This window comes from Gorilla gorilla, chromosome 15 (assembly GCF_029281585.2).
Source record: "Gorilla gorilla gorilla isolate KB3781 chromosome 15, NHGRI_mGorGor1-v2.1_pri, whole genome shotgun sequence".
Classification (NCBI taxonomy): Eukaryota; Metazoa; Chordata; class Mammalia; order Primates; family Hominidae; genus Gorilla; species Gorilla gorilla.
The window spans coordinates 84,239,826-84,252,810 of record NC_073239.2 but is presented as its reverse complement, the minus strand read 5'-3'; the positions used below and the strand labels follow the sequence as shown (position 1 = coordinate 84,252,810).

Sequence of the window (12,985 nt, the reverse complement as noted above, 5' to 3'; positions counted from 1 at the left end):
AGTACATAACACCAATAAGTGCAAACTATTAGTACTCATCTGTTTGACAACAAAGAGCAGCATATTAATGACAGTAGCAGAGATGTATTTCTTTGTAGGGAATACAAAATCCCTACAAAATAGGGATTTAGCAAATAAAGAGAAGTAGACATTCAATGGCCTTACCCACCAAGAAACAGCTGACTGGTTGTTTCGTTTTTAAACAGGGCTTTTCGAGGGTGGGGGTGGGGAAACTGTTGTTGAATATGTGTATGTAAAGCTCTCAAATTTGAGAGCTAAAAAGTTTCAAATTGGGCATCAAAATAAACTATGTTACAGAAATGTATGGAACAGTTGCAAGACATTTGACAGGTGAAAACCACATTTACTTACCAAGTTTCTCCAAATAGTAAAGGTAATGCTTTTAGGGGAAGCAAGGCTTAATTTGATGGTTAAAAAACATGGGCAATCGTGTAAGAGAATCCTGAAGGGATATGACTATGAATACTATTTCTTCAGGAGGCACAAGTCTCTTTGCAACATAAAGGGTAAGTAAAGGAATACTGTTGATGGTATGTTATCCATAGTAAAGATAGACAGTAGTTAAGTACAAAAAGAATCCATACCACAAAAACCTGCATATTGGTTGACAATTTTTGAACATATTGCCTAATGAAATGCTAATAACTTAAATTTTTTTTTAACTTAAAAAAATCATTCAGCAATATCGAAGCCACACTAGGTGACTTCACCTCTTTATCTTTTTCACAGCATTCTTATTTTATTTGGTCCTCAAGAAGTGTCAAATCAGGCAATTAACATAGTAAACTCGGGGAACAACTCTAGCCTTGTGTTCCAGTCCTTGCTCTGCTACTTACTAGAAGTGGCTGCTCGGTAAAGATAACATCCTTTGAACTGTAGTTTCTCATCTGTGCCATATACATCACAGGTTTACTGAGGGTATCACATGTATACGTAAAAACATTTTGAAAACCATTATGTGCTAGTCAAACATAAAATATTAAAAGAAAAAGAATGTATTTCCATTTTGTAATATAATAATTTGTTAATTTTTTTTTCAGTAGCTACTATGTACTAAGCACTAATGATACAACAAGAAAGACTCTTACCAGGCCAGGCGCAGTGGCTCACACCTGTAATCCCAGCACTTTGGGAGGCCGAGGCGGGTGGATCACTTGAAACCAGGAGTTCGAGGCCAGCCTGGTCAACATGGTGAAACCCCATTTCTACTAAAAATACCAAAATTAGCTGAGTGTGGTGGCAGGCACCTGTAATCCCACACTATAGTGGCTGAGGCAGGAGAATCCCTTGAACCCAGGGGCAGAGGCTACAGTGAGCTGAGATCGTGCCACTACACTCCAGCCTGGGCAACAGAGACTCTGTCTCAAAAAAAAAGAAAAAAGAAAAAAAAAAGACTCTTTCCTAAGTAATTAAGTATAGAGTGGGAAACAAACTAGCAAGCAAATAATTACAATACAAAGTACTATGAAAGCAATGAACAGGAAAGGTGGAACAGAAATACTAAATTATAATACTTCCTTAAGAACAAACGCTTAATAAGTACTAGCGTAGGAGCTAAACTCAAGTAATCCGACATCAAATCCAGAATGTCTTTAACCCACAGAACCTCAATATCACAACATGCTATAATACTCTTATGTGTTCTGACGTAAAAAGTATCAGCCACCTTTCAAAATATATCAACCAAACTCCAGGCTCATTTCAAATACCCTGCATAGTCAGTTATTTTGCAGGACAAATGGTAGGTAGGACTTCTTTCTCAAAACAGTGCATGGTCAAACTGCTATAATGGACATAGAAGTTCACATTCCTTTCCAAAATATATTATGTGATGGGGACAACTCTCGTGATAATTCTAATTTGGATCTAACACGTATTAGGAATGCTCTCTGAATGCTAGTTCTTGGTATAGGAGTGCTACATAAGTAAGCTTTTATTTCATCATTATAGTTGAAAAAGAAAGTTATCACCGAATCTCTACAAACATTACCGTGCATGAGACAACTACATCTTTTGGCACCCAGATGAACTAAGAATAGGTGGCAAAGTTCTGTACAAGTCACCCCCAAACTATTGACAGAGATTGTTCCTTGAATAACAACTCAATTGAGGGGAAATAAAGACTTCTCTGCTATACTTTTTCTCGAAGAAACCATGTTTTTTGCTTAATAAAAATTTAAAAAGCCTAAGTTTTGAGGATAAAGAGACCTCAGGATGACTGTGTATTTAACCCGAAAATATTTCCTTATCTTAGGTTTTAGTTATGCTTAACTAACATAGTTAACCTAACATATGCTTAACACAGTTCTATTCTCATTGTCGCCAAAATACGACAAACTGATAGTAACAGTAATAAACTCAAGTCTCATTTAGTTTTGGTTCAAGGGGTGACTCATTCAATTATCAGATGAAAAACTACTCGGACCCCGCTCTTTGCAACACGGTGCCCGTCCCACAGGTTTCTCAAGTAAGAGGCCAGTTTGGTTTCCACTGAGAAGCAGGGGAAATTTTTGGTAGAGCTGTTGGGGCGGAAGAAAAGATGGAATTCTCAAGCCTGGAAAAAGCAAAGTGCTCAGCGTCCTGAGCTGGGGTTAAGAGTTACGGCGTCACAGCGTTCTCCCGAGGCCACCCCATCGTCATGGCATTCTCACTTTCGGCATATTGTAGAGGCTGTACAATCCACTCGGCCACTTTCCTTCACGAGATTCCTCTGCTCGAACAACGATGCCTCTGGAACACAGGATGACCTACACGGAGCCGGCGAGGAGGCCCACGACAGCGCGGGTGGTGGCGGTGCTGTCCAGCCACTTCCCGCGCAGGGACGGGAAAGGGAGGTGTTAGCCCGGGGCCTACCCGCTCTCGAACACCCATGTCACTGGACACAAACCAAAATCAGTTCCTGGAGAAACCGAGCTTGGGATTAGTCACCTGAGGTATGTGTGTGATTCCCGCACTGGAGCCCAGAGCCGACTTCTTCAATCACAGAGACCAGACTTGCTTCCCCCTCACCGGCCGCGGATCCTCCTCAGCGTGCGCTTCGCTCACTCCACCGCGCATGCGGAACCTCCTCGCATGCGCAAGCGCTGAACGAATAGAGGCCCCTCTTCATCATTAACCATAGAGTCTGGGTCCTCCGAGAACAAGGACGAATGTAGATCACGGAAGGACCTGAAAAGTACTGTTTCTCGCTATCTTAGCTTTAGCTAAGTAACCTTCAAGGTGCGAGAAAGACATAGGACTCTGATTCCTTGCCTCTGAAGAATGAATCCTCTTTCAAAGTTTCAGCTAACCATGAGATGGCGCTGTGACCAAAGACGAAAGGTGGAGAAGGACAAGGCGTGCACGCTTCGCTCCTAGTCTTTGGCCTGGCGCGTGCCGCGTATTGCGCAGCCGCAGGGAAGCTGGATGGGGAGGGGTTGGGAGGCGAACCGGAATTGAGGGGTGGTTCCGCGGTGTGCGCGCCTCGACATCCGGGCAACGCGTCTGTTCTGTCCTCCCCCTTCGTCGCTTGTGACAACCGGAAGCGGAAGTGAAAATGGGTGTCCCTGCTGCCTCTTAGCAACAAGAGGGGTCAAGTGACACAACCAGCTGACTCCCGTAGAGGAAGACACTGTGGAGGCCAGTTCTGGAGCTGTTGCAGCCTCGGTTGCCCGGCCGGGGACCCGAGCCGAAAAGTTATCGTCAGAATGTCGGGCAAAGACCGAATTGAAATCTTTCCCTCGCGAATGTAAGTAAAGGAATGGGATAAGCCGCTTTCACAGGTTTAGGAACCCGGAGCGCGGTCCCTTCAGACCCTGGGCCACAGTGAGGGTCCTTGTTTCCTGGGCGGATCCTGAGCTTTTCCCAGGTTCTTTTCTTGAGTCTAGGGGGAGGCTTCCTGACGGCCTCTTCGCGCATTCCTCCTGAGTGAATCAGGCTGGACGAAGCGATCCCAGCCGGTAGGAAAAGGCGCCCGGCCGGCGGGCTTTTGTGGAGGTCTGCTGTCTTTATTCATTAATGGATTCATCCATTCCACATACCCTTATTGAGCCAGGCACTGGATTTATATAACTGAACCGTCGCCACCAATGCCCTCACAGAGCTCACAGTTTACGTAGCCAGACATTCGTCTGGAAAGGCCAAGGAGGTTTTAATAAATGCTCTGAGAAGGGAAGTTTACTGAGGATATAGAAGAGGTCCCTAAGCCAAAGTGGGGATGGAATCGAATCGCCCTAGCATAGCCCTCGGATTCGATCTTGGATCCCCTTACTCATTTTCCAAGATCCCGCCAAATGTCACCTGCTGTGAGAGGATATCCCTGTGTTTCTGAGGCACTGCTTTTGCTCTCTCACCGCTGCACCTTGTTCAGACCTGTGTTAATACCGGTCATCACGCTGTAAAGTAGATATTTGTTTATGTGTCTTTCTCTCCCACTAGACTGTGGGCTCTCTCCAGGATGAAAGAGTGTCTTAACAATCCTTAGAAGGTCCACAAAAAAAATATTTCTTGAAAGAACTCATGCTTGGGAATACGCTCAGTTGTGGGCTGCCTTTCTTTTGGGGCCTGAATTCTTTGTCAGGAAAATGGCGTATCACTGTAGGTGTTTGGCTAGTTTGTAAGGAAAATTTTGACGTTTTCTCAAATGTGCCTAACAACTTGCTCCCTTTCTCCTCCTCATCCTGTTTATTTTTATTTAGTTTGTTGTTTGCTTGTTTTAATAAGAGACAGAGTCTCCCAGGCTGGGGTGCAGTGGTATGATCATAGCTCACAGCAGCCTCAAACCCCTGGGCTCAAGTGATCCTCCCGCCTCAGCCTCCCTGGCGGCTGAGATGATAGATGGGAGCCACCGCGCCTGGCTTTCCCTTTTTCTTTTCAGTGAGGAAGCAGAAAATCAGTTTTGACCCTAACATTTAGACCCTTTTATTGTGGTCCTATCTCTGTGGGGGTGTTTTGTTGTTTTTCCTCATTCTGTCCTTTGAGAGAATCTGAGGATGCTTAAAATAAAAGTTATATTCAAACCTGAAGCCCAGATTTGTTTCTGCCCGGTGACTAAATAGCTCTTAATGAAATGAAGTTTTTAAATTTTTTACCTTCACCTGTTGACTTTCTAATAGCTGTTTGCACTAAGTAGGCAGCAAGCTAGTTGTGGGGAAATAAAGATGAGGACTATCCCGGGGTAGTGACAACTGCAGAACTCCTAGGACGTGATGACTCAGTCAAAACTTCTGCACTGAAAGACATCGACACTAGTTTATCTTCTAGCAATGTAAGGCCTGCCCCTAGGGTGACCCCAGGCCGCCCCCCCTGCCCCCGCCATTAAAATGCCTGCCTGAAAAAGCTCCAAGCTAGGAGGAGAATTTACTGTTTGTTCTAGTCAACACCTAATTGATAGACCCCTCTCGTTCCCTTTTTAGAGCATTTACGAAACAGGCTTACAATTGTTAATATGTATCTCTTCCAACTCTGAAGTGTCCCTTCAAGTATCTTTGAGAGCCATTTCTTTGAAACGTAATCATCAGGAGGGATAGGGCCTTTGTCTCCCAGTCTGTGTGAGAGGATAGAATAGTAACTTACTAATTGCCAGGTAGTGTGGCGTTTACACTGACCAACACTTTAAGGTTTCTCTTCTCTGACTCTTCTTGCGGCTGGCTCCCTGCCACTCCCTTACTCTCTTTTTTAAAATGGCCAGTCACCTCTGCACAAATGAGAATTGAGCTCAGCCCTTTCCCCTACTATCAGTGGTTTACTGAATAAAATCTGTTTTCACTACTTTAACGAATGTCTGGCTGGGTTTATCTTTGACAGCAGTCAGAATAACTTTTTTGTTTTTACTTTGGAACTTTTACTTTGAGACTAAGAGGCAAAAATAGACATCTTTGGGCTTAGGTAAGAAAATGGTAGGCTCATGAAGGTGAAACTACTATTTGAAAGCTCTCAGCTTGCTGATTGAGAGGAAAATCAGGTGCAGGAAATAATCTCTTCTCTAAATATTTTCCCCATGGCTGGCAGCAGGCTTTTTGTCATGTAGTCAGATGTCTTTGATTCAGCTGGAAGAAAAGTCATCATCCTAGCTAAAGGTCAAACTTTTTGAGTAGGACTGAGCAGCTCTGAAACATGTAAAGGAGCAAGTTTGAAAAGCCATAGGCTAGAAAATATACTGGCAGCTTATTTCACAGACATTTCCATTCAACAGTATTATTCTGTGATGTTACTTTCACCCACTTTCGTACCAGAGAAAGCAAAACAATTGTAGAGTGGAAGTAAAAGACGCATGAAAAATTTGGAGTCAACAGAAGTCCATTAAATCCAGGTTCTGCTACATATTAGCTGTAAGTGTGCACGCTGCTCTTAGAGTTTCAGGAATTAAAATTGCCCATTTCACAAAGATGCCATTCCCTAGGAGGAAAATAAAATTAACATGGTAAATTCAATTTTATCAACCAGTTTACCTTTTACTATAAACTGCCTGGAATATGCAGTACTACAATTTGACTTAAATTTGATCCAGCTCTTTGAGCCCAAGTTCTAGTATTTACTGTCAACAATACATTATGTTAAATGCACACATTGAGCTGGATAGCTCCTTCTCAGGCTGGAAACTAAACAACCTTCACTTGATAAGACCTCTTGTGAGACCAGTCAGTGCAGAGTCAGCCAGTGATAATTGTTGTCTTTAAGGGGAGGCACATGTTTGGGGTACAGTGAACGTAGGTTGGAGCCTTAGTTTGAGCATTGGGAAAGTCAATGGAATCAAAAGTCTGGTTCAAGTCCCTGCCCTGCCTTTTCTTCACTGAGTAACTTTGAGAAAGTTGTTTTACTTTTCTAAGCCTCATTTTTCTAATCTTTAAGTTAATGTCTAAAGTCCCTTTCAGCTATAGAATTGTCTTAGTGATCTTAGCCCTATGGTAAAAGATTCCAGTATAATTTAAGAATTTGGCCAAATGGTGTTTGTTTGTTTTTGTTTTTTTTTGTTTTGTTTTGTTTTTTTGAGGCAGGTTTTCACTCTGTTGCCCAGGCTGGAGTGCAGTGACCCGATCTTGGCTTACTGCAACCTCTGCCTGCCAGGTTCAAGTGATTTTTGTGCCTCAGACTCCCGAGTAGCCGGGACCACAGGGATGCAGCACCATACCTAGCTAATTTTTGTATTTTTTGGTAGAGATGGGGTTTCACTATGTTGGCCAGGGTGGTCTCAAATTCCTGACCTCAAGTTATCCACCTGCCTCGGCCTCCCAAAGTGTTGGTATTACAGGTGTGAGCCACTGCACCTGGCCAAAAAAGTTTATTAGTACATGCGATTTTAAAACACCAGTCATATGAAATTATATCCCCTTAAATCACTGTGTCTAGGTTATACTGTGTCTAGGTTACACAACCTTATTGTTGAATTTTATTACCCAAACACTTGTTTTTTTGAGACTGAGTCTTGCTCTGTTGTCCAGGCTGCAGTGCAGTGGCATGATCACAGCTCACTGCCTCAACCTCCTGGGCTCAATCAGTCCTCTCACCTCAGCCTTCTTTGTATATGGGACTACCGGTGTGCCCTACCATGCCCAGGTAATTTTGGTATTTTTTTTTTTTTTGTAGAGACAGGGTTTCACCTTGTTTCCCAGGCTGGTCTTGAACTCAAGCAATCTACCCACCTTAGCCTCCCAAAGTGCTGATTACAGGCATAAGCCACTGTACCACTTACCTTATTTAGAGCATTCTTCCTAAGGTCCTCCAGGTACTTTTCATTAGCTCTTTCTCCTGCCTGAAATACTCTTTCCCCGGAACTTATAACTGGCTCCTTTGGCTGTTCTAGTCTCTTAAGAGAGGCTGTTCCTGATCACCCAATCTAAAGTGAACACCATGTTTGCTTCTGTCATAATTCCTTATTTTAATTTTATTGTAGCATGTACTACTGCATGGTATGACATTTTATTTCTAGTCTTTTTTTTTTTTTTTTGAGACAGGGTCTTACTTCTACATCCTCGAACTGGGCTCCACTTTTTTCATTATTAAATTTTATCTGGCATATGGCAGCAAGAACAGAAATGTCAGTTTCTGCTTGACTTTGGTATTGGGGCTTCTGATGGGGAAAAAAATTGAAACAAGGAAGTGAGGAGACTTCAGTGTAAATTTAACTTGTCATTTCTCAGGAATCTTATGTATGTCATTTGTTACCTAGTCTTTTACAAATTAATAAAATGATTGGTGTTAGGATCTTGATTGGTGATATCAAAACGTGTTAATACCACACTTTTAATAGAAAATGTGGTAAATTATTGTGGTATAAAAAATGCAGGCCAGGTGCGGTGGCTCATGCCTGTAATCCTAGCACTTTGTGAGGCCGAGGTGGGTGGATCACCTGAGGTCAGGAGTTCGAGACCAGCCTGACCAACATGGAGAAACCCTGTCTCTACTAAAAATAAAAAATTAGCCAGGCATGGTGACGCATGCCTGTAATCCCAGCTACTCGGGATGCTGAGGCAGGAGAATCGCTTGAACCTGGGAGGCAGAGGTTGCAGTGAGCCGAGATCGCGCCATTGCACTCTAGCCTGGGCAACAAGAGTGAAACTTCACCTCAAAAAATAAAATAAAATGCAAAAGGTACAAAAGAATATAGTAGTAAAAAGTAAATCCATATTTTTCATCCAGTCCCATTTATCAAAGGTAACTCTTGTCAGTTTTTGTGAATCCTTTCTAGAACTATTCTCTGCATCTATATAAGCACATTTTTTCCTTACTTTGCATAAATAAGACTGTTATATAGACAGCACATGCCTATATACCTTCGTCTTTTTTAATGACTGTATATCATTCCATCATAGGTGAACTCTGATGTATTTAGCATTTAGCTTGTTTCTCCCTTTTGCTATTACCATAAGGCTGGAGTACCCATCTTTTAAACCTTGCACGTGTTTTTGTACACATGTGGGAATAAATTTGTAGGATAAATTCCTCGAAGTGGAATTGTTGGTCTTGAAAATAATTGCATTTAAAATTTTGATATATATTAGTGGATAGATTTTTAAATCCTTAATATACCTCCAGTGGAAACTAAAACAAAGATATTATTTTAACTTACAAATCAAATAAGTATTTAAACTATGTTGGCATCATAAAATAAGGCTCCTGATAACATTTATGATGATTTAATAAATATTCCAGATATTGATCATAAAATTGTTTCTGTTGTAAATTAATAAACTTTTCATTTATGGAACACTGATGGTAGAAATCTACATTATTGAAAAACCAGTTGTCTTAGTCCATTTTCTGCTGCTATAACAATACTTGAGACTGGGTAATTTATAAAGAAAAAAATTTATTTGGTTCATGGTTCTGGAGGCTGAGAAGGGTGAGGGCCTTCTTGCTGTGTTATCCCATGGCAGAAGGCGAGGGTGAGAGAGAGAGCAAGAAAGGGTCAAACATGCCTTTTTTTTTTTCTAAAGGGACAGGGTCAGGTGCGGTGGTTCATGCCCATAATCCCAGCACTTTGGGAAGCTGAGGCTGGAGGATTTCATGAGACCAGGAGTTAGAGGCTGCAGCAAGCTATGATCATACCGCTGCAATCCAGCCTGGGTGACAGAGCAAGACCCCATCTCAAAAAATAAGGAGTCGGGCCGGGCACGGTGGCTCATCCCTGTAATCCCAGTACTTTGGGAGGCTGAGGCGGGCAGATCACTTAAAGTCAAGAGTTCGAGATCAGCCTGGTCAGTATGGTGAAACCCTGTCTCTACTAAAAATACAAAAAAAATAGCTGGGCTTGGTGGCACACGCCTGTAGTTCTAGCTACTTGGGAGGCTGGGGTGGGAGAATCGCTTGAACCTGGGAGGTGGAGGTTGCAATGAGTCGAGATCGCGCCATTGCACTCCAGCCTGGGCCTCACAGTGAGACTCCATCTCAAAAAAAAAAAAAAAAAGGAGTCTTGCTACTGTCTTATCCATGCTGGACTTGAACTCCCAGGCTCAAGGGATCCTCCCACTTACACCTGTAGCTGGGATTACAGGTGTACCCAGATGAACTCACATTTAAAACCAACCCACTCCTGCAATAAGGAACCCAGTCTTACCATAATGACGTTAATCCATTCATGGAGGGCAGATCCCAGATGACCCAGTCATCTCTTGATGGTCCCACCTCCCAACATTGTTGCATTGGAGATTGTTTCCAACACATGAAGATTAGGGACATATTCAAACCATAGCATCAGTTACACCTGTCAGCTACAAATTCTCTATATAGTCTCACTTTCATCACATCAAAGGATAAAGGATAATTTTAACACTGGTGGGGAGGGTTTTTTTGTCTTTTAAACAATGAGAATAGATGTCTTAACTTTGTTTATGTTTATATAGGGCACAGACCATCATGAAGGCTCGTTTAAAGGGAGCACAGACAGGTCGAAACCTCCTGAAGAAAAAATCTGATGCCTTAACTCTTCGATTTCGACAGATCCTAAAGAAGATAATAGAGGTAGAATGAACTTTTCTTAGAATAGTATTTATTTTAGGAAAATCCAGCATGGCCCTTGGCATTTTTTTGTTGTTGTTGTTATTTTAATTAATTTTTTTCTTTCAAAAGTAAAAATACCATTATAAGTTTAACGAGTGTCAAATATCAAATAGTTCATTTAATAAAATCCAAACTCTTTAATCTTGCCTGCAAAGCTCCACTTGATCTGATTGGCCCCCCGCCTGCCTCTCTTACCTTATTTAGAGCATTCTTCCTAAGGTCCTCCAGGTACTTTTCATTAGCTCTTTCTCCTGCCTGAAATACTCTTTCCCCAGAACTTATAACTGGCTCCTTTAGCTGTTCTAGTCTCTTAAGAGAGGCTGTTCCTGATCACCCAATCTAAAGTGAACACCATGTTTGCTTCTCTCACAATTCCTTATTTTAATTTTATTGTAGCATGTACTACTGCATGGTATGACATTTTATTTCTAGTCTTTTTCTTTTCTTTTTTTTTTTTTTTTGAGGCAAGGTCTTACTCTGCAGCCTCAAACTGGGCTCCGGTGATCCTCCCACCTCAGCCTCTCGAGTAGCTGGGACTAGAGGTGCATGCTACCATTCTCCGCTCATTTTTTTTATTTTTAGTAGAGACGAGGTCTCACTATGTTGCCCAGGCTAGTCTTTTTGACTCCCGGGCTCAAACAGTCTTTCTATCTTGGCCTCCCAAAGTGCTGAGTTTACAGTTTTTGTGTTTTATTTTTAAACCTGTATGTACTTAACAAAAGCATTTTCTATGAGTGCTGTTTTTATTTTTATTTTTTTATTTTTTGTGGAGATGGGGTCTTGCTTTATTACCCAGGGTGGTCTCAACCACCTGGGCTCAAGTGATCATTCCACCTCATCCTTCCAAAGCACTGGGATTACAGGTGTTAGCCACCGTGCCTGGCCCTGTACTACTTTTGATTATTTGTGAAGTTAAGGAGCTTTTCATGCTTATTGACAATTTGATTTTCTTGGTAAATGTCTTTTTTTTTTTTTGGTAGAGGTTCTATGTGTATTCTGCCTAATGTGTAAAATGTTAAAAATATTTTTTCCACGCCTTTTCTTTTAACTTAAAAAAAAAAAAAGTTAATACTAGGTGTGGTGACTCATGCCTGTAGTCCCAACACTTTGGGAGGCCGAGGTGGGAGGATGGTTTGAGCCCAGGAATTTGAGACCAGCCTGGGCAACACAGTGAGACCTTGTCTCTACAAAAAAAAAGAAGAAGAAGAAGAAGAAGAAGAAAATTAGCAGAGTGTGGTGGCATGCACCTGTAGTCCCAGCTACTTGGGAGCCTGAGGCAGGAGGATTGCCTGAGCCTATGAGTTTGAAGCTGCAGTGAGCTATGATTACACCACTGTACTCTAGCCCAGGCAACAAAGTAAGACCTTGTCTCAAAAAATAAAAATAAAAAAAAAGTTAAAAATGTTTTTCCTTTGGTCAAATCTGTTGGTCTTTTTCTTTATATAGCTTCCGAGTTACATATAAGGCTTAGAAAAGACCTAAAATGATTAGGAAAATATTATGCCACATTTTCTTTTGTTACTTTACAGTTTTTTTTTTCTTTAAACCTTTATCTTAATTATGTCTGAATTTTGGGGGCAGTATGATGTGAGGTAGGTAGCTTTATCATTTTGTACTGTATAGACAGTAGAGTGGTCTCTTTACTAAATTTCCATATAGACCTGGGGTTGTTTCTGAATCCTCTAGTCTATTTCATTGACTTAACTGTCCCAAACCAGATATACTAATATTTCCTTATTGTAGCTGTACCTTTTTAATACTTGGGAAGGCAACTCCCTACCCAGCTGACCCAGTTTTTCTTCTCTTTCTGAAACATTATTGAATTTCTCAAACATTAAATATTCCAGATGTACTTTAAAATTAATGCACCATTAGGATTTTGACTGCAACTGCAGTGAATTTAAGAGATTAGTTTGAGTAAATCAGCATGTACCCATTCAGGAATAATATAGGTCCTTCAGTAAAGATTCAGTTTTCTGTTTCTCAATGCATTTATTCTGTTTTAATTATAAAACTCATAGTTTGTAATATTGTTAGTGATCATAACCAAAACTGTTAAAAATTGGAAATTTCTGTTTATCATTATCCAACCAATATTTACATGCACAGCCAGCATAAAATACTGATGGTTATTAAAGGAACATAATTATGATGGAATTTTTCCTTGTAAAAGGCTTGGTTGAATCTGCTGTTGGTTTATGCTTTTCCAGACTAAAATGTTGATGGGCGAAGTGATGAGAGAAGCTGCCTTTTCACTAGCTGAAGCCAAGTTCACAGCAGGTGACTTCAGGTAAGGGGACTAAACGGGGTGTTTTGAAGCAAAACAAAATGATCTCAGTCTCATAATTTCATTTAAAAAGCATTTTTTAATTTAGAAATAAGCATTAAGGACAAATGATATAGTAATAATAAGAAAGAATTCTTTTAACCCCATCACCTTAACTCCACTGTCATCTTCCACATGCAATTCTTACATAGTTGCAGGCGC

At 41.2% G+C, this 12,985-nt stretch overlaps 2 protein-coding genes across 3 annotated transcripts in view; one reads left to right on the top strand and one right to left on the bottom strand.

Moving 5' to 3' along the window:
- The window catches only part of EIF2S1 (eukaryotic translation initiation factor 2 subunit alpha), a 26,317-nt gene extending 22,781 nt beyond the window's left edge, over positions 1–3,536 (bottom strand). Inside the window, exon 1 of the mRNA XM_004055321.5 lies at positions 2,950–3,536. The gene's annotated coding sequence lies outside the window, so the exon portion shown is untranslated. The remainder of the gene's footprint in view (positions 1–2,949) is intronic.
- Positions 3,533–12,985, top strand: part of ATP6V1D (ATPase H+ transporting V1 subunit D) — a 24,539-nt gene continuing 15,086 nt past the window's right edge. The window contains exons 1-3 of one of the 2 annotated variants that reach the window (XM_031001982.3): positions 3,533–3,748; positions 10,341–10,458; positions 12,708–12,787. In XM_031001982.3, the coding sequence (XP_030857842.1) occupies positions 3,708–3,748; positions 10,341–10,458; positions 12,708–12,787 (239 nt within the window). In that variant the 5' untranslated portion in view covers positions 3,533–3,707. The remainder of the gene's footprint in view (positions 3,749–10,340; positions 10,459–12,707; positions 12,788–12,985) is intronic. The other variant, XR_010130775.1, reaches the window with a different exon arrangement.